This window comes from Mesoplodon bidens (genome assembly GCF_964165515.1).
Source record: "Mesoplodon bidens genome assembly, chromosome: 18".
Taxonomy (NCBI): domain Eukaryota; kingdom Metazoa; phylum Chordata; class Mammalia; order Artiodactyla; family Ziphiidae; genus Mesoplodon; species Mesoplodon bidens.
Genome location: NC_138175.1, coordinates 20,086,239 through 20,108,933, shown reverse-complemented (window position 1 = coordinate 20,108,933; position 22,695 = coordinate 20,086,239). Strand labels below are relative to the sequence as shown.

At 39.6% G+C, this 22,695-nt stretch overlaps 1 protein-coding gene across 4 annotated transcripts in view; it reads left to right on the top strand.

Annotated features, from left to right (window-relative positions):
- CBFB (core-binding factor subunit beta) overlaps positions 1 to 22,695 on the top strand; it is a gene marked incomplete at its 3' end in the record, with an annotated part of 64,075 nt that overhangs the window by 2,362 nt on the left and 39,018 nt on the right. For 3 of the 4 annotated variants that reach the window (XM_081217004.1, XM_081217005.1, XM_081217002.1), the window contains exon 3: positions 2,787 to 2,903. In XM_081217004.1, the coding sequence (XP_081073130.1) occupies positions 2,787 to 2,903 (117 nt within the window). Of the gene's footprint in view, positions 1 to 2,786; positions 2,904 to 16,422; positions 16,507 to 22,695 lie in introns of those variants that run through there. The other variant, XM_081217003.1, reaches the window with a different exon arrangement.

Below are 22,695 nucleotides of genomic sequence, written 5' to 3'. Positions count from 1 at the left end.
GAAAATAGGCGTGGAAAAGGCATTTTTTTTGCTTCTATTTTGACAGCAGCCATGTTTGATAAAAATATGCATAGTTCCCTAAACTATATCCAACACTTTCTCCCCTCTCTTTTATTCTTTTTATTATGAACATCTCCTTAACTTTATCAGTGAGGTTAATGAAGGGTTTATTTTGTATTTAGATGTGAAACAGTGTAAGGCTGTGATGCTCATCTCTTCTTAGTTATAAAACTTATCCAGACTCCGTATCATAGCATGAAATAAAAATGATTATGGGTGAGGGGTAGAATTTATTTGGTAAAATCTGATTTATTCCTTATATAAGCTCTTGTAGTAGGAGTGTTAGAGATATCTTCAACACTAATGATTAATAAAAGAAAAAAAAATACTTATGAGAGGTATGGTGACTCTACTGTGAAAGCAGTAAAAACTATGTATTTTTAATCCTGAAGTTGGAAGAATAAAAGGTATGTTGGACTGGCACAGGTGTGCTATTTTACAATTTAATGAAACCTATAAAATATAGTCAGGACATTCTAGAAATCCTCCATACAGACACTTTTACCAGTGTGACATCTTTATGTTTTCAAACAGAATTTTCCCAACTCCTAGGTATGTGTAGGTGTTCCAGTAAAAAAAATAAAATAAAATAAAGAGTTCTGTGGTCAGATAAATTTGGGAAATGGTATTTTAGAGTGATCTGTTTTTACCACTTCTCCTGTCTCAGAGAGGGATGGATGTTGATGAGATGATAATGGACATGAAGTGATGAAGCAGGAAATCTCTTCTGAGGTTGGCCTTCAGGCAGGAGGTGAGGTAATAAGAGCTGCAGAATGTCTTCACCTAACACAGCTGATTTGGGGTACACTGGTGGCAGAAGGATTTGTTACTAGGTGAATACTGAAGAAACATGGCTATGGGATTTTGACAGAGGGTATTCATTCATGGGCAGAATCTCTTATCTGCCCTGAGAATTTCATTATCTGAGACTGAAAAGGTTGGCTGTCTTCTTCAGCTCAAAATTACTTCTCATTGTATTTAGCAAATACATGTAGCATTTACTTGGTACTGTTCTAAGCACTTTACAGATACTGGAAACTGAGGTTCAGAGTTAAGTAATTGGCCTCAGGTCACACAGCCTAGGCAGTTTGCCACCTAGTGTCTGTTTTCATTTGAACTATTATTAGTTCATTTCAGTTCAATGGTGGTTTTTTAAACTTATGCTAATAGTGGGCAAATTTTTTTTTAAGATTAATATTGTAATATTGATGTTTGTTCAGTCTCTATTCATATAAAACATTTACCACAAGAAAAGGTATCCCAGTGATTAGGGAAATGCCATTAAAGATGTCTGTAGAGATTTAGCAGTTAGGTTGACAGTTGTACCTACTAGTACCAATCATAGGAAGTACTGTAATTTTTATCTCTAAAGAATCTAAGCCCTTAATCATCAGGGGAATTAGCAGATAGCTGAATCAACTAATGCTTTAAACAAATTGCCCAAAAATGTGAACCCCTTGCTTTCAGATGAAGACTATGCTTGGAAACAAATTATGCTTAAGAACTTAAGTTAGTAAAATAAAACAAACAAAAAGTTCTCTGATTTCAACAAAGAAGAGTTTACATTTAGATGATGAAAAAAAATTTTTTTCAAATGCTTTTTACTTATTTCTTTCATATTTTCCCTGGGGAAGAGGGACATGGTTATTTCCATTTTTTACTTGGGGGAAATACAGAGTAAATTGCTCAGGGGCTACACAGAATGAGGCTTCATTGAAATGGTTTTAGATTGTTCTGTCTGTTGAGCTGTGCCATCCAAATCTTCTATAAATATTAGATGAATACTCTTTTGTTATTGTCAGAATCAGTTCTCCTAAAGTCAGATTTTAGAAAATGCATATTTTTTTAATCATCCAAGGTTTTAGAGAGATGAGAAGTAGTCACATCACAGGCTGGTGTATGGTTTATCAGAGGAGAGACAGTCCCAGGTGCATTTTTTTTTTTTCAGTAGGAAGGTATTAACATTTATTTGTATTCACTGTGCAAGTGACTGGAATTTGGGAAACTGGATAAAATAGACACCTATGGGGATGAAAAGGTCTGTATTTTTTAAGCTGAGCCTTTCCTGAAACTAGAATTTTTGTCTCAGAGAGAATTCTGCTAAAAACCATAATGGAGGACATTGTCTCCATCTTATAAATTTTGGTTATTAAAAAGCACTTGAAGTGATGTTTGGTTGGTTTATTCATGATAATGAGCTCCTCCCAATGTGATATATTGTGGAGATATTTTCACTTCCAGTCATCTCCAAGTGCATTTTTAACATGGGTTTTGGAGCATAGTGTTTCTTTGAGAAAGAGAAATCAGGAAGAATTAAAATGTCTCATTTACACAACTTTAAATTGTGGTATGCTTTAAAATTCAAAATATTCAGCTCTTCAGTGATTTTCACATTTAAAAATACAGGTTTTTAAATACAGTGATGGTGGCTTCTGGTTAGACATTAGCAGTGCACTATACTAACGTCAGCAAAAAATGACCTGAAAGAAAGTATTGATTCCATGTCTGATTTTATATTTAAGCAGCCAATGGCAAATGTCCTCAAAATGGAATCAGATGTTTGTAACTTAATACTTAAGAAAAATGATGAGTGCATGTTTTTTTACTTTTAAGTAATCTTGGTGCTGCCTGGCTTAAGACAGAAACTGATGTAAAAATAAATGACTGCCTGCATAATTTATGTAATGTCCTGCTCCTGATCCTGTTTGTATTGATTTTTCTAAAAGGCTTTTGTGGCCACAGGAACCAATCTGTCTCTCCAGTTTTTTCCGGCCAGCTGGCAGGGAGAACAGCGACAAACACCTAGCCGAGAGTATGTCGACTTAGAAAGAGAAGCAGGCAAGGTAGGAAACATTTCTTTGCAATTTGAAATACTGTGGATTGTTTTATTATTAGAGATTATCTGATGATTTACATTTTAATAAAGAGATCACAGGTCTGATTATACAGGCATATGGTCAGATTTGTTTTCATTCCATATTATAAAGATATAATACAATTTTTAAAAATCAAATTTTTAATATAATTTTATTGCTAATTTCATGTTTATATCATTTGCCATAGAAAATTCTAGCCCTTAAAGAGAGTAGTGTGCTTTCTTACATGTAACATTTGAAACTTAATTCCTTTAAAGTGTTGACAAGAAATTTTTTGTTCTACTAAAATGTGTGTGACTATAGTGTTGTAAAAAAAAATGAAATTTAGAGAAAAATGGGAAAAGGCTCTGTAGGCTTAAAATTTAATAATATTTGGAAATAGTTTATGGGTAGCTTTCTACTTCTGTTAATATAGCACATTTAATTTTGAGAAAAACAATGTGAAGATGTTAACTTGGAAATAATTTTTTTGTTTTGAGGAAAAGCTTCTGGGAAACAAATAAATGTCTTAAAATTATTATGTTGGAAGTTTAGGTTGAAGATATGAAAAATGTAGTTGGAAATGTTTAAGCTGAGAGCCATATTAAAATCTAAGTTAAATGTGTTTATGATTTTGATGAAATGTTAATGAATAATATCTTGGATTGGTTCATCTTTTAATGTGGAAATTGACTTCTTGAAATAAAATATTTAAAGAAAGAAAATTTTTTGACCTCATTTTGTACTCAGTATTTCTCCTGTTTCCTTTGCAGTGTATTTCTATACCTATTTTTATTAACTTGATAAATTACTTTTCTAAATGTCATCGTGAATAGTATAACCTATCACTTTATTTGCAAAACATAAGGAACATCTAAATAGTCCTTTGAGGAACTTAAAAGATTTTTGTATTGGGCTGTATTAGGAAAAGGATTTTCTTTTTATTGATTGATTGAATTTTTGAATTTTATTTTATTTATTTTTATACAGCAAGTTCTTATTAGTTATCTATTTTATACATATTAGTGTATATATGTCAATCCCAATCTCCCAATTCTTCCCACCACCACCACCCCTCCGAAAAGGATTTTCTTACTTTGTATATATACAATGAAGAGGGTTTTTTTGTTTTAATTTTATTTATTTATTATTTTTAAAAATAAATTTTATTTATTGATTGTTTGATTTTGGCTGTGTTGGGTCTTCGTTGCTGCTCAAGGGCTTTCTCTAGCTGTGGCGAGCGGGAGCTACTCTTTGTTGTGGTGCGCGGGCTTCTCTGGTTGCGGAGCACGGGCTCTAGGCACACGGACTTCAGTAGCTGTGGCACGTGTGCTCAGTAGTTGTGGCACATGGGCCCTAGAGCATAGGCTCAGTAGTTGTGGCGCACGAGCTTAGTTGCTCTGCGGCATGTGGGTTCTTCCCAGACCAGGGCTTCAACCTGTGTCCCCTGCATTGGCAGGCGGATTCTTAACCACTGCACCACCAAGGAAGTCCAAGACCACATTATCTTTGGACTTAAGCCATTGAGATGTTTTCAGTTATATGATCAACACGAACAAAAACGTTAGATGGCTTATTCTAGAATTTAGAGGTTTTGTTTTCAAATATATCAGGAAGAGTGCTAGAACTGATGCAAGAAGTCAAGAAACTTATATATATATATATATATATATTTTTTTTTTTTTTTTTTTTTTTTTTGCTATACGCGGGCCTCTCACTGTTGTGGCCCCTCCCGTTGCAGAGCACAGGCTCCGTACGCGCAGGCTCAGCGGCCATGGCTCACGGGCCCAGCCGCTCCTCGGCATGTGGGATCTTCCCGGACCGGGGCACGAACCCGTGTCCCCTGCATCGGCAGGCGGACTCTCAACCACTGCGCCACCAGGGAAGCCCAAGAAACTTATATTTTAATACTTGTTTTATAACTTTTTTTCTGTAAAGGGCCAGAGAGTAAATATTTTCAGTTTTGCAGGCGTATGTTCTCTGTTGCAACTACTCAGGTTCGCTGTTACAGTGTAAAAGGAGCCATAGACAATACGTAAACAAATGAACGTGGCTGTGTTCCAAGGATGGTAATGCTGGCAGAAATCTGTATCTTTCCCTCAGATTTAAATCTGTAAATGTTTGTGCATAGATGATATATTTCTCAAATATAATTTTACCAACACTTGTACTACGCCAGTAGAATCTAGGGGGAAAAAACATTTTAATGAAAAAAAAACAAACCCTGCTAGTATATCACTCTGTACCACTGGGATAAATAAGTTCTCCAGTGAATTTAGAGAAAAGATAACCCATGTTTTCTCATCCATAGAGCTCAGGCTACAGGGTCTCTTATTTCTCTTCCTCCTTTTTTATGATGTCTTTCTGATAACCATTAGCGTTTATTTCTGTGCCCATAGGACTAGAAGCAAAGCAAATTGAAGGAATTTCTCTAAATGTTAATTATTTGCCTCTGCTCCTTATATTGGATCCAAAATCAGTGTCTCTTCTTCCGCATACTCTTGACCTTGTTACATCCTAAAGCAGCTTAGTTCTCTTCCCGTTCAAACCCAGCTTTTAGAAGATGAGTGGTTAAGCCTTTCAAGTTAGGTATAATTAAGTCCTGGCTTCATATACTACTTCATTTATTATTCTGTAACTTTGGACAAGTTATTTTATCTTTATGGTCCTCAATTATAACGTGAGTTTAATACATATCTCGCAGGGTGGCCCTGGTGATTAAATGAAATAGTGTATATAAAGTGCTTAGCTCAGTACCTGACACAGCTACTCAAAAATTCAGGGCTTCCCTGGTGGCGCAGTGGTTGGGAGTCCGCCTGCTGATGCAGGGGACACGGGTTCGTGCCCCGGTCCGGGAAGATCCCGCATGCCGCGGAGCGGCTGGGCCCGTGAGCCATGGCCGCTGAGCCTGCGGGTCCGGAGCCTGTGCTCCGCAACGGGAGAGGCCACAACAGTGAGAAGCCCGCGTATCGCAAAAAAAAAAAAAAAAAAAAAAAATTCATTCAGAAGTTCTTTGTTGAACACCTGTTATGTGTATTGAGTGAACCACTGTCCTGGGCACTTGAGATGCATCAGTGAACAAAACAAAGATCCTGCCCTAGAGGTTGTTTTATGGAAGGAATGGAGGAGTAGGCAATATGCATAGTATATACGGTATGTAATATGTTACAGAGTGGTAAGTGCTCTGGAAAAAAAGGAAAATTAGAGTAAAATAAGGGTTATCAATGAACAGGAATGTCTGTAATTTTAAATAGGATAGTCTGGGTAGAGAAGGTCATATTTGAGCGGAGACCCGGAGGAGGTTAGGGAATGATGAGCCATGCAGATATCTGAAGGAAAGATGTTCTAGACAGAGGACACAGTTTTGTAAAGGCCCTAGAGTGGGAGCTTGCACAGTGTGTTTGTTAAACAACAAGCGGGCCGGTGTGGCTGGAGTAGACTGAGCGAGGAGGAGAGGAGTAGGAGAAGAGATGAGGGAGATGTCAAGGAGCCGGTTTACGCGACTGTGGGAGGCCATGTAACACCGTGGACTTTATTCTGAGTGCAGTGGGGAGTAGTTCCTGCTTTTTGAGCACATCAGTGATATGATCTGCCTTAAGATTTGAAAGGATCACTCTAGCTGCTGGGTTAACAACAGGTTTAGGGGGCAAGAGTAAAGCAGGGGGGCCAGTTGGGCTATTGCTTTAGTCTTGGTGAGAGACTAGGTGGTAGCAATGGAAGTGGTGAGAAGTAGTCATAGTCTGGATATATTTTGAGAGAGAGCCAACAGGATTTGCTTATGGATTGGATGTAAGGTGTGAGAGTCAAGAATGACTCCAGGGGCTTCCCTGGTGGTGCAGTGGTTAAGAATCCGCCCACCAATGCGGGAGACATGGGTTTGAGCCCTGGTCCGGGAAGATCCCACATGCCATAGAGCAGCTAAGCCTGTGCGCCACAACTAGTGAGCCTGCACTCTAGAGCCCACAAGCCACAACTGCTGAGCCCGCGAGCCACAACTACTGAAGCCCGTGCTCCTAGAGCCCATGCTCCACAACAAGAGAAGCCATTGCAGTGAGAAGCCCGTGCACCGCAACGAAGAGTAGCCCCTACTCGCCACAACTAGAGAAAGCCCACAGGCAGCAACGAAGACCCAGCTCAGCCAAAAATAAAATAACTTAATAAATAAATTTTTTTAGAATGACTCTGGGCTTCCCTGGTGGCGCAGTGGTTAAGAATCCGCCTGCCAATGCAGGGGACGTGGGTTCGAGCCGTAGTCCAGGAAGATCCCACATGCCGCGTAGCAGCTAAGCTTGTGCGCCACAACTACTGGGCCTGTGTGCTGCAACTACTGAAGCCCACGAGCCTAGAGCCCATGCTCCACAACAAGAGAAGCCACCGCAATGAGAAGCCTGGGCACCACAACAAAGAGTAGCCCCCACTCGCCGCAACCAGAGAAAGCCTGCACGCAGCAACAAGACCCAACACAGCCAAAAATAAATAAATAAAATAAATAAATTTTTAAAAAAAGAATGACTCTAACTTTCTGGTTAGAGCAGCTGGGAGTATGGGATTGCTGTCATCTGAGATGAGAAAAGCTGTGGGTGGAGCAATTTTGAGGTACAGTTTAGGACATGTGAGTTTGTAGTGGTAGCTTGTTGCAGCTTCTGTTTTCTCACCACCCACCCTTAACTTCTTAAGTTATGGCACTGCTTTTTCATAAGTGACCCTTTGCTTATCTCAAGAGTTCAGTGGCTTTTTTAAAAAATCAACTTTATTGAAGTATAGTTTACTTAGCAAAAAATGCACCCACTTTAAGTGTATAATTTGAGTTTTAACAAATGTACACACCCATGTAAACACCACCCACAATCCAGATAATGTTTCAGTCCCCTCGTGCCCTTTTACAGGAATCTGGGAGTGGCTTGGCTGGGTGGTTCTGGCTCAGGGTCTCCTAGGAGATTGCAGTCAAGCTCTTGGGGCTGTGCAGTCTCTGAGGGCTTGGCTGGAGCTAAAGGATCCCCTTCCAAGCTCATTCATCACTTTTGGTCGGTGGCTTCAGTTCCTAGTCACATGTTCCTCTCCATAGAGAGAAAAAGAATGAGGTCACCCTGCTTTTTATGACCTATTCTCTGATCACTTGTGTCTTCTCCTGTTCATTAGAAGTGAGTCACTAAGTCTAGCCCACACTCAACAGGGAGGGGGGTGGTTTATTCACAAACATGAGAGGCTGGGGTCATTGGGGCCACCTTGGAGGCTGGCTACCACAATGTTCACTTAAATTTGATGAATTCAGAAAAAAATTAGAATGCTAATAGGAAACAGAAGCTCCATAGTCTCTTTGATTTGAAATATGGCTTTATGATCTTAGAAAGTGGTCTTAGCAAAACCAGTCCTTTTATTCATTCTTTCTACCTTTGTGTTTGTAGGAATATTTTCAAACCAAGGGTCTTCAGTAAGGAAGGTCTGTTAATGGATAACTGACCATCAGGTCAGAGCACACAATTTTATAGTCTGTCTGTCGAATATATTTGAAACTTTTGCACCCAGGTATCTAGTGAGTTGTCTACATTGACTCTTAATAAGGGTCTTTCTTAGAAGAGGTTTAAAATAATACAGTGTAGTGGAAAGAGCTCTGGATATGAGTCAAAAGACAGTCATAACTGGATTCCTTACCTGTAAATGGGAATCAGAATGTCTTCCCTATTCATATACCTCATGTGAGGATTAAATGAGGTACCAGAATATGTGAAAATGCCCTTTAAATTGTAAAGCCCTATCCAAAGTTAGGCTATTTGATGGGTTTGTAGGGTGAGATATAGATAATCAAGGAGTTTTAGTGCTGTAGAGTGCCTTACGTCAGCTTCACTTCAGGTAGCTCTACTATGGTGGGAGACTGCATCTTTCCCAAATGCTCCATCCTGGTATTTTATAAACCTAAACAGCCAAAATGTTTATAGTTCTTCCTTACCTTAAACTGCTTTCCTCTGATTTAGCTGTCAGAAGACAAGGAATGCAACAGGTAGAATTGAAATCATTCTTACGTAAAATTTTTGTAGACCAAGCAACACCCAGTTCATTTGATCTTTCCTCTTAGAATCTATTTCCAGTTGATTTTTATTTCAAACAAATGCAGATGATTATGGTTGACCGTAAGTTACTAGTCTTGAGTGGTCAGATTAATGGTTTTTGCATGCATTGTGTTTTTGAAAGCCTCCTTAGGTTTTTTTTTTTTTTGCGGTACACGGGCCTCTCTGCCACTGCTGTGGTCTCTCCCGTTGCGGAGCACAGGCTCCGGATGCACAGGCTCAGTGGCCATGGCTCACGGGCCCAGCCGCTCCGCGGCATGTGGGATCTTCCCAGACTGGGGCACAAACCCGTGTACCCTGCATCAGCAGGCGGACTCTCAACCACTGCGCCACCAGGGAAGCCCCCCCTCCTTAGGTTTTTAAATTAATGATTGTTTATGCTTACTACATGATCCTAGTTTGTGAGCATAAAGGGTATGAAAACACTTAATAAACTGAACAAATGAACTTTATAGTGCTACTGTTTACCATTTTTTCTATGGAAATTGAATAGACTATCTAGTTTTATCTAGATATATCTAGAATATACTATCTGGTCCCAGAAAAAGCAGTTAAACTTTATATGGTTGTTGCATTGCTATTTATACCTTATGGTTGTTTTTTTTTTTAATTTTATTTATTTATGGCTGTTTTGGGTCTTCTGTGCGAGGGCTTTCTCTAGTTGCGGAGAGCGGGGGCCACCCTTCATCGCGGTGCGCGGGCCTCTCACTATCGCGGCCTCTTGTTGCGGGGCACAGGCTCCAGACACACAGGCTCAGTAATTGTGGCTTACGGGCCTAGTTGCTCCGCGGCATGTGGGATCTTCCCAGACTAGGGCTCGAACCCATGTCCTCTGCATTGGCAGGCAGATTCTCAACCACTGCGCCACCAGGGAAGCCCTATACCTTATGATTTTAATTGATAGTCAGGTAATGTTAATAGCAGACATTGGGAGTAATTATAATGTGTATGGCATTAGAGTAGGTACTTTTAAACATTTTTGATAAGTTACGTGTTTTACTTTTTTTTGTCCTTTCTGAACATTTATACTTAAAATGAAAATCTTTTATCATTCATTTTCATCAGCATAAAATAACAGAGCAAAATTTAACAGCATTTGATTTAATGCATGAGGACAAACTCTTGTTTTAAATGTCTTCAAAGGCCTGTGACTGCTGCTTCTGGAGTGTTTTGCTTACTTGCTTGCGGGATCTTTGTCCCAAAATAAATATTGTGTCTGTTTATATACCATCCACAATTTGGCAGAGTTTAGAGGACTCCTTAATGTTAGCTTTGAGAAATCTGTATTCAAGCTTAGCAGCAAGTTCCCTCTCCTCCTTATACAGCCCAGTCACTCCAAATAAAAGATATCTATGGTAACGCTTTGGAATGTGGTTTCCCCAAGAGAAATTGAGGCAACTTTACAACTAACTTGTCAGATCTAGACTTTAAGTATTTCAATTCAACTAAAACATGAAGTATATTTTTCAGCACTTAGTTATCAACCGTTCAGTGCATTGAAATAAGTAATCGGGGCTTTAAAAAAAGTTTTATTTCAATAATTTTTTAAATAAATTTATTTTATTTATTTTTGGCTGCATTGGGTCTTTGTTGCTGTGCATGGGCTTTCTCTAGTTGTGGCGAGAGGGGGCTACTCTTTGTAGCGGTGCACGGGCTTCTCATTGCAGTGGCTTCTCTTGTTGTGGAGCATGGGCTCTAGACGCGTGGGCTTCAGTAGTTGTGGCACACAGGCTCAGTAGTTGTGGCTTGTGGGCTCTAGAGCGCCGGCTCAGTAGTTGTGGCACATGGGCTTAGTTTCTCCACGGCATGTGGGACCTTCCCGGACCAGGGCTCGAACCTGTGTCCCCTGCATTGGCAGGCAGATTCTTAATAACTGAGCCACCAGGGAAGCCCTATTTCAACAATTTTTAAATCCAAGAAGAGTTGACTGACTTCATGAAGAAGTAATAATGTTTAAAAATGAGAATATCATAGTACCTTCCAGTTAGAGTTACATTAATTTTCATATATGGTAAATGTACCTCTGAAGTATTTGAAGATAATGTACTCTTTTTTTTTCTCTCTTTTTTCTCCCAGGTTTTTTGAGATATAATTGATATACAGCACTGATCTTTTCCCCTTTTCTTGAATTGCATTATTTGCCTAGATTTACCTTTTAGTGTAAAGATAACATTTTAGTCTTGGCCGTATCTCAATTATATATTCCAAGTTAGAGATGTCAGAAAATATGTCTGAGAGAAACATCCTTAATTCTTTCCCTTTTTGCTTCTGTTTCCTACCCCAGTATTTTTGAATGATTAATTCAAACACTGCAAGGATAAAGACTATTGAGATGTTCAAGTAAAGAAATAAGTTTTTGAGAAGGGCTGCTATATCCCATCTTTACTGCTTCCCATTTTCTTTTGTAATTGTTTTTTTTCATTTGTCATTATTGAGATATAATTTATATACAACAGAATTCACCTATTTAAGGTATATAATTCAGTGACAAATGTGTAGTCATTGGTGTGATTACCACCACAATAAAGATACAGAATATTTCCATAACCTCAGAGAGTTCCCTCATGCCCCTTTGCAGGCAGTGTGATTTCAGGTAACCACTATCTGCTTTCTATTACATACTATTTTGTCTTTTCTGGAATTTCATATAAATGGAATCATACAGTATGTAGTCTTTTGTACTTAACAACTTGCTCTTGAAATTCATCCGTATTGTGTGTATAGTAGTCCATTTCTTTTTATTACTGAGTAGTATTCTATTGTTTGGACTTGTCACACTTTGTTTATCCATTTACCAGTTGATGGCCATTTGAGTTATTTCCCCTTGTTTTGGCTACTGTGCTGCTTTGAACATTTATATACGAGTCTTTTATGTAGACATTTGTTTTCATTTCTCTTGGGTAGATATATAGGACTGAAATTACTGGGTTGTTTCATGAGTATAACTTTTTAAAGAACTGCCAAACTGCTCTCCAAAGTGACTGTACAGTTTCACATTCCAGCTAGCCATGTACGAAAGTTTCAGTTACTTCACATCTTTACTAACACTTTGTACTGTCGGTCTTTTTAATTTTAGACATTTTAGTGAGTTTGTAGTCGTATCTCATTTTGGTTTTAATTTGCATCTCCCTAGTGACTAATGATGTTGAGCATGTTTGTTTGTTTTTTTTTGCGGTACGCGGGCCTCTCACTGCTGTGGCCTCTCCCGTTGCGGAGCACAGGCTCCGGATGCACAGGCTCAGCAGCCATGGCTTACGGGCCCAGCTGCTCCGCGGCATGCGGTATCTTCCCGGACCGGGGCACGAACCCGTGTCCCCTGCATCGGCAGGTGCACTCTCAACCACTGTGCCACCAGGGAAGCCCTGTTGAGCATGTTTTATGTGCTTGTGTGCCATTTGTGTATCTTTGGCAGTGTCTGCTCAAAACTTTTGCCCATTTTTTGATGCCAAGTTATTATTGAGATGTAAGCATTTTTTATGTATTAAATACAAGTTCTTTATTGATATTTTTGCAATTGAAGTTTTATTATGAGTCTGTTTTAAAGTAGAGATAGCCTTGACTGCATATAAAACATCGTATTAGGGGACTTCGCTGGTGGTCCAGTGGTTAAGACTCTGCGCTCCCAATGCAGGGATCCCCGGTTTGATCCCTGGTCAGGGAACTAGATCCCACATGCTGCAACTAAGACCCGGCACAGCCAAATAAATAAATAAATAAATATTTTTTAAAATAAAATATTTATTTTAAAAAAACATTGTATTAGGAAATATAAAATACAGATTCTGTCAAAACTGCTATAATGTAAATGTAATTTTGGCTTCTGTTATGCCTCTCTTAACTTTCTCTCATTTGTAAACTTTAATGCTGCCTGGCTCATGATGTTGATAATCTTGAAATTAATGGTAGTTCCTTCAAGAGCTTGATGTATTTTTCTTTAAATCTTTATTTATTGATTGATTGACTGCCGCGTTGCACGGCACGTGGGATCTTAGTTCCCCGACCAGGGATTGAACCCATGCCTTCTGCATTGGAAGCAGAGTCTTAACCACTGGACCTCCATGTTTAGGTTTGTTTGTTTGGTTGGTTTTTTTGAGCTTGTGTTTTTATTTTGTTTATTATGGTAAAATACACGTCACAAAAATTTTACCATTTTAACTGTTTTTAACTGTACAGTTCAGTATCGTTAAGTATATTAAAACTGTTGTGTAACCATCACCACCATCCATCTCCAGAACTTTTGTCATCTTCCTCAAACTGAAACTCTGTACCCATTAACCATTAATTCTCCATTCTCCTTTCCCATGCCCCCAGCCCCTGGCAGCTGCCATTCTACTTCTGTCTTTGTGAATTTGATTCCTTTAGGTACCTCTTATAAGTGGAATCATATGGTATTTGTCCTGTTGTGACTGACTTATTCCACTTAGCATAATGTCTTTAAGGTTCATCCGTGTTGTTTCAATGTAGTGGAGTTTTTTTTATATATATAAATTTATTTATTTTATTTTTGGCTGTGTTGGGTCTTTGTTGCTGTGCGCGGGCTTTCTCTAGTTGCAGCAAGTGAGGGCTACTCTTTGTTGTGGTGCGCCGGCTTCTCTTTACGGTGGCTTTTCTTGTTGTGGAGCACCGGCTCTAGGTGCGCGGGCTTCAGTAGTTGCAGCACGTGGGCTAAGTAGTTGTGGCTCATGGGCTTAGTTGTTCTGTGGCATGTGGGATCTTCCTGGACCAGGGATAGAACCCTTGTCCCCTGCATTGGCATTCTTAACCACTGCGCCACCAGGGAAGTCCCTCAATGTAATGTTTTAAAATAACCTTTTTCCTGACAAAAGAAATAAGAAAAATTTGGAAAATACACTTTTAGAAAAGATAAAAATCATCTATAACCTACCTCTTAGAAAACCATTGTTAATGTTTTGTTATATTGCTGTTCTTATTTTTTTGTGTATATTTAAATTTTAAAGTAAAAATATTCTATTTGATATATCATTTACTTTTTATCTTTGAATTTTCTGCACATCTTATTAATTGTAGGATACTTTTTAAAAATCTGACATTAAAAAATCTATATCTTTCTGATCTTACTGTTATTAACTATCAAAGAATAGAAAAATTAGAAATAGATACCTTTGGGCTTCCCTGGTGGCACAGTGGTTGAGAGTCCACCTGCCGATGCAGGGTACACGGGTTCATGCCCCGGTCCGGGAAGATCCCGCATGCTGCGGAGCGGCTGGGCCCGTGAGCCATGGCCGCTGAGCCTGCGCGTCCGGAGCGTGTGCTCCACAACGGGAGAGGCTACAACAGTGAGAGGCCCATGTACCGCAAAAGAAAAAAAAAAGAAATAGATACCTTTGTATAAGAAAGAAGCAACAAAATGATTATCAGTGTTAATTTTTAGAATAAAAAGATGAGAAATATGGACATGGATGTACCTAACGAGCACACATGAGTCTTCATCCATCTAGGAAATCTTTGCAAATGTAGGAAACAGTCAGTCAATACTGTACACATGGCAATCATATGAAGAATCTTTTTCTCTCCTACAGAAAACTTTGGGCATTCTAGTAAAGGTGTTTTGGTGGGCAGAAAACGTTTATTAACTACGTCTGAATATATGGGACTCCTTTTGCTCCTGTGTACTCTAATTTCTTCATTTAAGAATTAGAATAATAATAGCAAACAGTTCTGTAGCACTGGCTATGTGCCAGGTGCTGTTTTAATTGCTACATAGATAACATAGACTGATACTTTTATCATCTCCTTTTTACTGAGAAGAAAGCATTTGTAAATTTTAATGCTATTTAGCTTGAGCAGACTTAGAGACTTTATTTCTTTGATATCACTTCTTTGATACTTAGTTTTCTAGACTATTAGAAGCCACAGACTAGCTAACTGTGTTCTTGTTATAGACAGTGCTTTGGTGGGGAGTTTAATTATTGTTACCTTCTTTTATGAAAGTATACAATGTAAATAGTTGGAAATTATTATCTACTGTGAGCTTTTCAATTTAGGCTGGGCCTTCTCAAATTGATGTGTGTTTAGGAACCAAGAATTTAAAATAACACTTAAAATGTGCCTTTTGGCAGTGTAACTGTGCTTTTAGGACTCTGATACTTTGCTGTGCTGTACTGTGTGTCCTCAGCAGGAAAGGGCCAAGTCTGGGAATGGTTGGCAGGTTGTTTTTACAGGGGAAAACCTTTCTTCCATGTATACAGTCAATACTAAGCCCTTCTGTGTTTTAAAACTTTAGATATGAAGGCAGATTAATCTTCATATTAAAACAAAAGGGTAGGGCTTCCCTGGTGGCGCAGTGGTTAAGAATCCGCCTGCCAATGCAGGGGACACAGGTTTGAGCCCTGGTCCGGGAAGATCCCACATGCCGCAGAGCAACTAAGCCTGTGCGACACAACTACTGAGCCTGCCCTCTAGATCCCACATGCCACAGCTAATGAGCCCGCAGGCCACAGCTACTGAAGCCCACGCACCTAGAGCCCGTGCTCTGCAACAAGAGAAGCCACCGCACCGCAAGGAAGAGCAGCCCCTGCTCACCACAGCTAGGAAGAGCCTGCGCGCAGCAATGAAGACCCAACGCAGCCCCCCCAAAACAAAAGCAAAAACAAAAAAACCAAAAAGGTAGCCTAGGAACATGTGACTGCAGCAGTTCCATTAGGAGAATTTAGATGTTTTCAAATAAATAAAATATTATGCCCATATTAAATTATTATTATTATTTTTTTGCAGTACGCGGGCCTCTCACTGTTGTGGCTTCTCCCGTTGGAGCACAGGCTCTGGACGCGCAGGCTCAGCGGCCATGGCTCATGGGCCCAGCCGCTCCGCGGCATGTGGGATCTTCCCGGACCAGGGCACGAACCCGTGTCCCCTGCATTGGCAGGTGGACTCTCAACCACTGCAACCACCAGGGAAGCCCAAATGATAATTTTTAATAAGTGTCTGGCCTCACTTGCAGAGTATTGTTTTAAATAATGGCCCTTTGGGAAAACCCTTCTAAATTTTTTGAGGGTATTGCTTGTTCCAGCTTTTCATTCCTGGCTTGCCATCCCTTTGCTGTCCAGAACATTGCTGCTGGGCCATTTTTTTTTTAATTGAAGTAAAATTCATGTAACATAGAATTCACCATCTCATCCATCTGTACAATTCAGTGGTTTTTAATATATTCACAATGTGCATCACCACTATCAAATTCAGAACGTTTTCAGAACGCGACCATTTAAAATACATTTTGACAGTCTACAAACTAGCTTTTATGGTGATCACCACCACTAGTACTAGATCATATATACATTACTACTTCTCTTAATCCTGCACTATAGTGAAGTCTTTTATTTGATATTGGAACACATTTAATGATAACTTGATTTTACAGCTGAGGAAACTGGGGCCTAGAGAGGCTAAATAAATCTTCAGTAGTCATGTAATCTGTTTCCTAGGTAGAGCCAGGATCGAGACCCAGGTCTTTTATCCAAGAGTCTGTGTTGTTTGCAGTTTACCACACTACTGCTAATAATCATTAGGTAAGTTGCTAGAAACTCCACATACCACTTTCCAAAGTTATTAAATACTTTGGCCCACCAAGTTATTCTTCCTGTTATAGTGAATATTTTAATATGGTCATTTTCAACCTCATTTGATGACTTCAGAACAACCTTTAACTTCCATCTTTTTCCTTTCAACCTTTAACGTTTCTTGAATTGTTTTTCTAACAGAGTGCAAATGATATTTGTGATGATAAGCTGCTGGAAAACTACACATAATCAATTTTTTGTGTTAATAATTTGGTAAAGTCAGCTGTAATTTTAGAAATAATTCTTAACAGAGTTGACTCAATGGATTACAATAAATAGCATCTGCCTCTTTTATTTCATTACCTTTTTTTGGTCTTAGTTAAGGAACAAAGAATTTTATAACTTAATTTTGTATGTTTTTCACTTGAAATTGTACCTCTTGGGTCAGAACATTTTAGGACTCTCTTAAAAATGCCTTCCAATTCAGGGTACGTGGGTTCAATCCCTGGTCAGGGAACTAAGATACCACATGCTGGGGCAACTAAGCCTGCGCACTCTAGAGCCTGCATGCTCTAGAGCCCATGCACCACAACTAGAGAACCCGCGTGCCACAACTAAGACCCAATGCAGCCAAGTAAATAAATAAATATATTTTTTAAAACGCATTGTTTACTTTGAATCACAGAATGAGGATGGCAGAACTAGTAAGCTGTCTATTTTGGGTTGGGGTGGAATATTCATATAATATATTCTGAAGTCATGTGAAGAGTTCATGTCATTTGTTGTTCTACATGGTTAAGGATTTAACCATGAAATTGACTGTCCAGTCTCTATTTATTTTTAGGGAAATAGTCTATTTTTACATGTCCTGAAATACTTAGGAAACATTAATAATGCAGTCCATTAATGCAACTGTGGTTTGGGTGAATGTATAGAGTTATGAGTTTTGGGTGTTAGCTTGTACCATTTACTGGCTCTGTGACCTTCTGCAAGTGAATTATTTAATCTCTCAGTTTTCATTTCTTCTTTTAAACTTTTTCTTCTTATTGGATGGTTGTAAATGTCAAATAGGACTTGGAAAAGTTTTGAGAGCTGTAAAGAATTTATATAAACCTAAAGTGGTAATGCTTGTTAAACCTGAGTGAAAAAGTACCGGGAAGAGAGAGTTAAGAAATGAAGGGAGCTATATGGAGCTGTTTTGGGGTGGGATTGGGTGGGATTGGGACTTCTTTAAGCAAAGTGAGTTCAGAGTAGAGGCTTGGAGTTGCAGAGTCCAGAAATAGCATTCAGGGTCTCACAGTGTTAAAGTTGATGGTGGTTTGTGATGCTTATGCTAACATAACACTACTTTTTTATACAGTGAGAAAGCCAGCAGGAATTTTTTTTTAATTTATTTGTTATTTATTTATTTATTTTGGCTGCACCAAGTCTTAGTTGCAGTGGCCTTAGTTGCAGCACGTGGGAACTTCATTGTGGCGTGTGAGATTTTTAGTTGTGGCATGCGGACTTCTTAGTTGTGACATGCAGACTCCTAGTTGCGGCATTTGGACTTCTTAGCTGTGGCATGCAGACTCCCAGTCGTGGCATGTGGAGCTCTCAGTTGCGGCATGTGGACTCCTAGTTGTGCATGCATGCGGGATCTAGCTCCCCGACCAGGGATTGAACCCAGGCCCCCTGCAGTTGGAACACAGAGCCCTACCCACTGGACCACCAGAGAAGTCCCAGGAATTTTAAATATACCTCCGTGAAGGACAGTTTTGTGTAAGAATATAAATCATATTACAGGTTACCAAATTTTAGACTAGACTAAAAATCTAAGGTTTTTTCTACTCAACAAAGCCATGTATATCTCAGAGTGTGAATGTTGTTGGTGCGTGAGCATCTTCTCAGATGGCTCACAGAAGGAATGGCTCTTCCAGACGATGGACCATCAGTGTGTCTAGGTGGAGCATTCTTCTGAAAAATGAAGTTTAGTGAAAATTTGCAACACATGACATTAACTCTGAGGGACTGTACAATAAAACCAGTATAACATTTCAGCATACTTTTTGTGTTGTTAAATTTAATACAATGTGATTTTTATTGTCACTTAAAATACCTTATAAAATGTCCCAAATTAGGTGGGCTATTTCTGCATATTTTACTTTTTAAATGTTTGTTATTTAATGCATTTTCCCCTTAAAAGCTAGTCATGTTTTCATTTGTTAAGCGATCTTATGAAAGAGTAGATAAAAACATATGTACGGGGACTTCCCTGGTGGAGCAGTGGTTGAGAATCCGCCTGCCAGTGCAGGAGACACAAGTTTGAGCCCTAGTCTGGGAAGATCCCACATGCCGTGGAGCAACTAAGCCTGTGCGCCACAACTACTGAGCTTGCGCTCTAGAGCCCGTGAGCCACAACTACTGAGCCTGCATGCCACAACTACTGAAGCCCGCTCTCCTAGAGCCCATGCTCCGCAACAAGAGAAGCTACCACAGTGAGAAGCCCGCGCACCGCAATGAAGAGCAGCCCGCGTGCAGCAACGAAGACCCAGCAAGGAAGACCCAATGCAGCCAAAAATAAATTAATTAATTAATTAAAAAAAACATATGTACAGTTTTAGGAATAATAATAAAAGGAACATCCATGTGATGTCTAGTAGGTAGCCACTAGGCACATGTGGCTCTTTTTTTTTTTAGCAATATTATTTTATTATTTTTTTAAAACATTTATTTATTTATTTGGTTGCGCCAAGTCTTAGTTTGCAGCAGGTGGGCTCCTTAGTTGCAGCTCACTGGTTCCTTAGTTGTAGCACATGGGCTCTTTTAGTTGTGGCAGGTGGGCTCCTTAGTTGTGGCATGCAAACTCTTAGTTGTGGCATGCATGTGGGATCTAGTTCCCTGGCCAGGGATCAAACTCGGGCCCCCTGCATTAGGAGCACAGAGTCTTAACCACTCTACCACCAGGGAAGTCCCCACATGTGACTATTGAGCACTTAAAACGTGGCTAGTCTAGTTGACATGTGCTGTATGTGGAAAAGTACACACTGAATTTTGAAAACTTGGTACAAAAAAAAGAAGCATGTAAGATATCTCAATAATTTTTATATTGATTATACTTTGAAATAATATCTTAGGTATATTTGGTTAAGTAACATTACTGGGATTAATTTTACCTGTTTCTTTTTAGTGTTTTAAACATGGCTGCTAGAAAATTTACATTTATATATGTGAGTTGCATTTGTGGTTCCCATTATATTTATGTTGGATAGTGATGCCTTAAAAAACTCCACAGTCCTATTCCCCCCCTCCACAAAAACTTCTCACTACCTTGATTAATATATTTACTTCCTTGCTTTTCTTTATCATCTTGTTCCTATGGATGTATTTCTAAATAATGATTTGTTTAATTTTGAAAAACTGAATATAGCAAACACAAACTTCATGGCAATGTAAATAAAGGACTATAATGTCAGTTCAACATGAAAGTTCCTAGGAGATAAGCTGAACAAAATCTCAGTGTTACTTCTGGATTCAGCTTCCTGGCGAATTTTAAAAGCCTCTGGGGAAGTTTGTGAGCCAAGTCATGAGCAGGTTATGGAAAACCTAGGGCTCATTCTGGATTTGGGGCATCTGGCACAATGTGAGCCATTGTTCACAGTATGCTGGAGGTCTGGAGGAAATAATGATCAGAGGAAGTGGGCTGCTCTATATTTTCTGATTCTAGGTTCACCGTGAACTGCCTCCTTTTTACATGAGTTTTTCCATAACTCTTTTTATTTTATAAAACAAATTCTATACCCATTAAACAGTAACTCCCCATTCCTCGACTCCTCCTTCCCCTTTGTTCCTGGCAGCCACCATTCTTTCTCTGTGATTTTGACTACTCTAAGTACCTCTTATAAGTGGGATCATACAGTATTTGTCTTTTTTTTTTTTTTTTTTTTTTTTTTTGCTGTACGCGGGCCTCTCACTGCTGTGGCCTCTCCCGTTGCGGAGCACAGGCTCCGGACACACAGGCTCCGCGGCCATGGCTCGCGGGCCCAGCCGCTCCGCGGCATGTGGGATCTTCCGGGATAGGGGCACGAACCCGTGTCCCCTGCATCGGCAGGCGGACTCTCAACCACTGCGCCACCAGGGAAGCCCCAGTATTTGTCTTTTTATGACTGGCTTATTTCATTTAGTATAATGTCTGGAAGATTCATCCATATTGTAGCATATTGCAGAACTTCCTCCTTTAAAAGGCTGAATAATAATATTCTGTTGTATATATAGACCACATTTTGGTTATCTATTCATTCGTCAGTGGACATGTGGGTTGTTTCCACGTTTTAGCTATTGTAAATACTGCTGTTACAGACATGGGTGTGCAAATATGTCTTAGAGACCCTGCTTTCAGTTCTTTTAGGTATATACCCAGAAGTGGAATTGCTGGATCATATGGTAATTCTCTTCTTAATTTTTTGAGGAATTGCCACATGTTGTCCACAGAAGCTATATTCTTTTTTTTTCTTTTAAGTCTTATATCATGTAATTTTTTTTTCCTTAGAATTTAATTTTTTTATACAGCAGGTTCTTATTAGTTATCCATTTTATACACATTAGTGTATATATGTCAATCCCAATCTCCCAATTCATCACACCACCACCACCACCCCACCACCACTTTCCCCCCTTGGTGTCCATACATTTGTTCTCTACATCTATGTCTCTATTACGGCCCTGCAAACCGGTTCATCTGTACCATTTTTCTAGGTTCCACATATATACGTTAACATATGATATTGGTTTTTCTCTTTCTGACTTACTTCACTCTGTGTGACAGTCTCTAGGTCCATCCACGTCTCTACAGATGACCCAATTTCATTCCTTTTTATGGCTGAGTAATATTCCATTGTATATATGTACCACATCTTTATCTATTCATCTGTCGATGGGCATTTAGGTTGCTTCCATGACCTGGCTATTGTAAATAGTGCTGAAATGAACATTGGGGTGCATGTGTCCTTTTTTTAAAAAATTGTATTTATTTATTTATTTATGGCTGCATTGGGGCTTTGTTGCTGTGCGCAGGCTTTCTCTAGTTGCGGTGAGCAGGGTCTACTCTTCATTGTGGCGTGTGGGCTTCTCATTGCGGTGGCTTCTCTTGTTGCAGAGCATGGGCTCTAGGTGCCTGGGCTTCAGGAGTTGTGGCTTGTGGTATCTGGAGTGCTGGCTCAGTAGTTGTGGCGCACGGGCTTAGTTGCTCCGCGGCATGTGGGATCGTCCTGGACCAGGGCTTGAACACGTGTCCCCTGCATTGGCAGGCGGATTCTTAACCACTGCGCCACCAGGGAAGCCCATCATGTGTCCTTTTGAATCATGGTTTTCTCTGGGTATATGCCCACTAGTGGGATTGCTGGGTCGTAGGGTAATTCTATTTTTAGTTTTTTAAGGAACCTACATACTCTTCTCCATAGTGGCTGTATCAATTTACATTCCCACCAGCAGTGCAAGAGGGTTCTCTTTTCTCCACACCCTCTCCAGCATTAGTTGTTTGTAGATTTTCTGATGATGCCCATTCTAACTGGTGATACCTCATTGTAGTTTTGATTTGCATTTCTCTAATAATTAGTGATGTTGAGCAGCTTTTCATGTGCTTCTTGGCCATCTGTATGTCTTCTTTGGAGAAATGTCTGTTTAGGTCTTCTGCCCATTTTTAGATTGGGTTATTTGTTTCTTTAATATTGAGCTGCATGAGCTGTTTATATATTTGGGAGATTAATCCTTTGTCCGTTGATTCGTTTGCAAATATTTTCTCCCATTCTGAGGGTTGTCTTTTTGTCTTGTTTATGGTTTCCTTTGCTTTGCAAAAGCTTTTAAGTTTCATTAGGTCCCATTTGTTTATTTTTGTTTTTATTTCCATTACTCTAGGAGGTGGGTTAAAAAAGATCTTGTGGGCTTCCCTGGTGACGCAGTGGTTGAGAGTCCACCTGCCGATGCAGGGGACATGGGTTCGTGCCCCGGTCCGGGAGGATCCCACGTGCCGTGGAGTGGCTGGGCCCATGAGCCAGGGCCGCTGAGCCTGCGCGTCTGGAGCCTGTGCTCCACTATGGGAGAGGCCACAACAGTGAGAGGCCCGCATACCACCAAAAAAAAAAAGAAAGAAAGAAAGAAAGTGAAAAGATCTTGCTGTGATTTATGTCAGAGTGTTCTTCCTATGTTTTCCTCTAAGAGTTT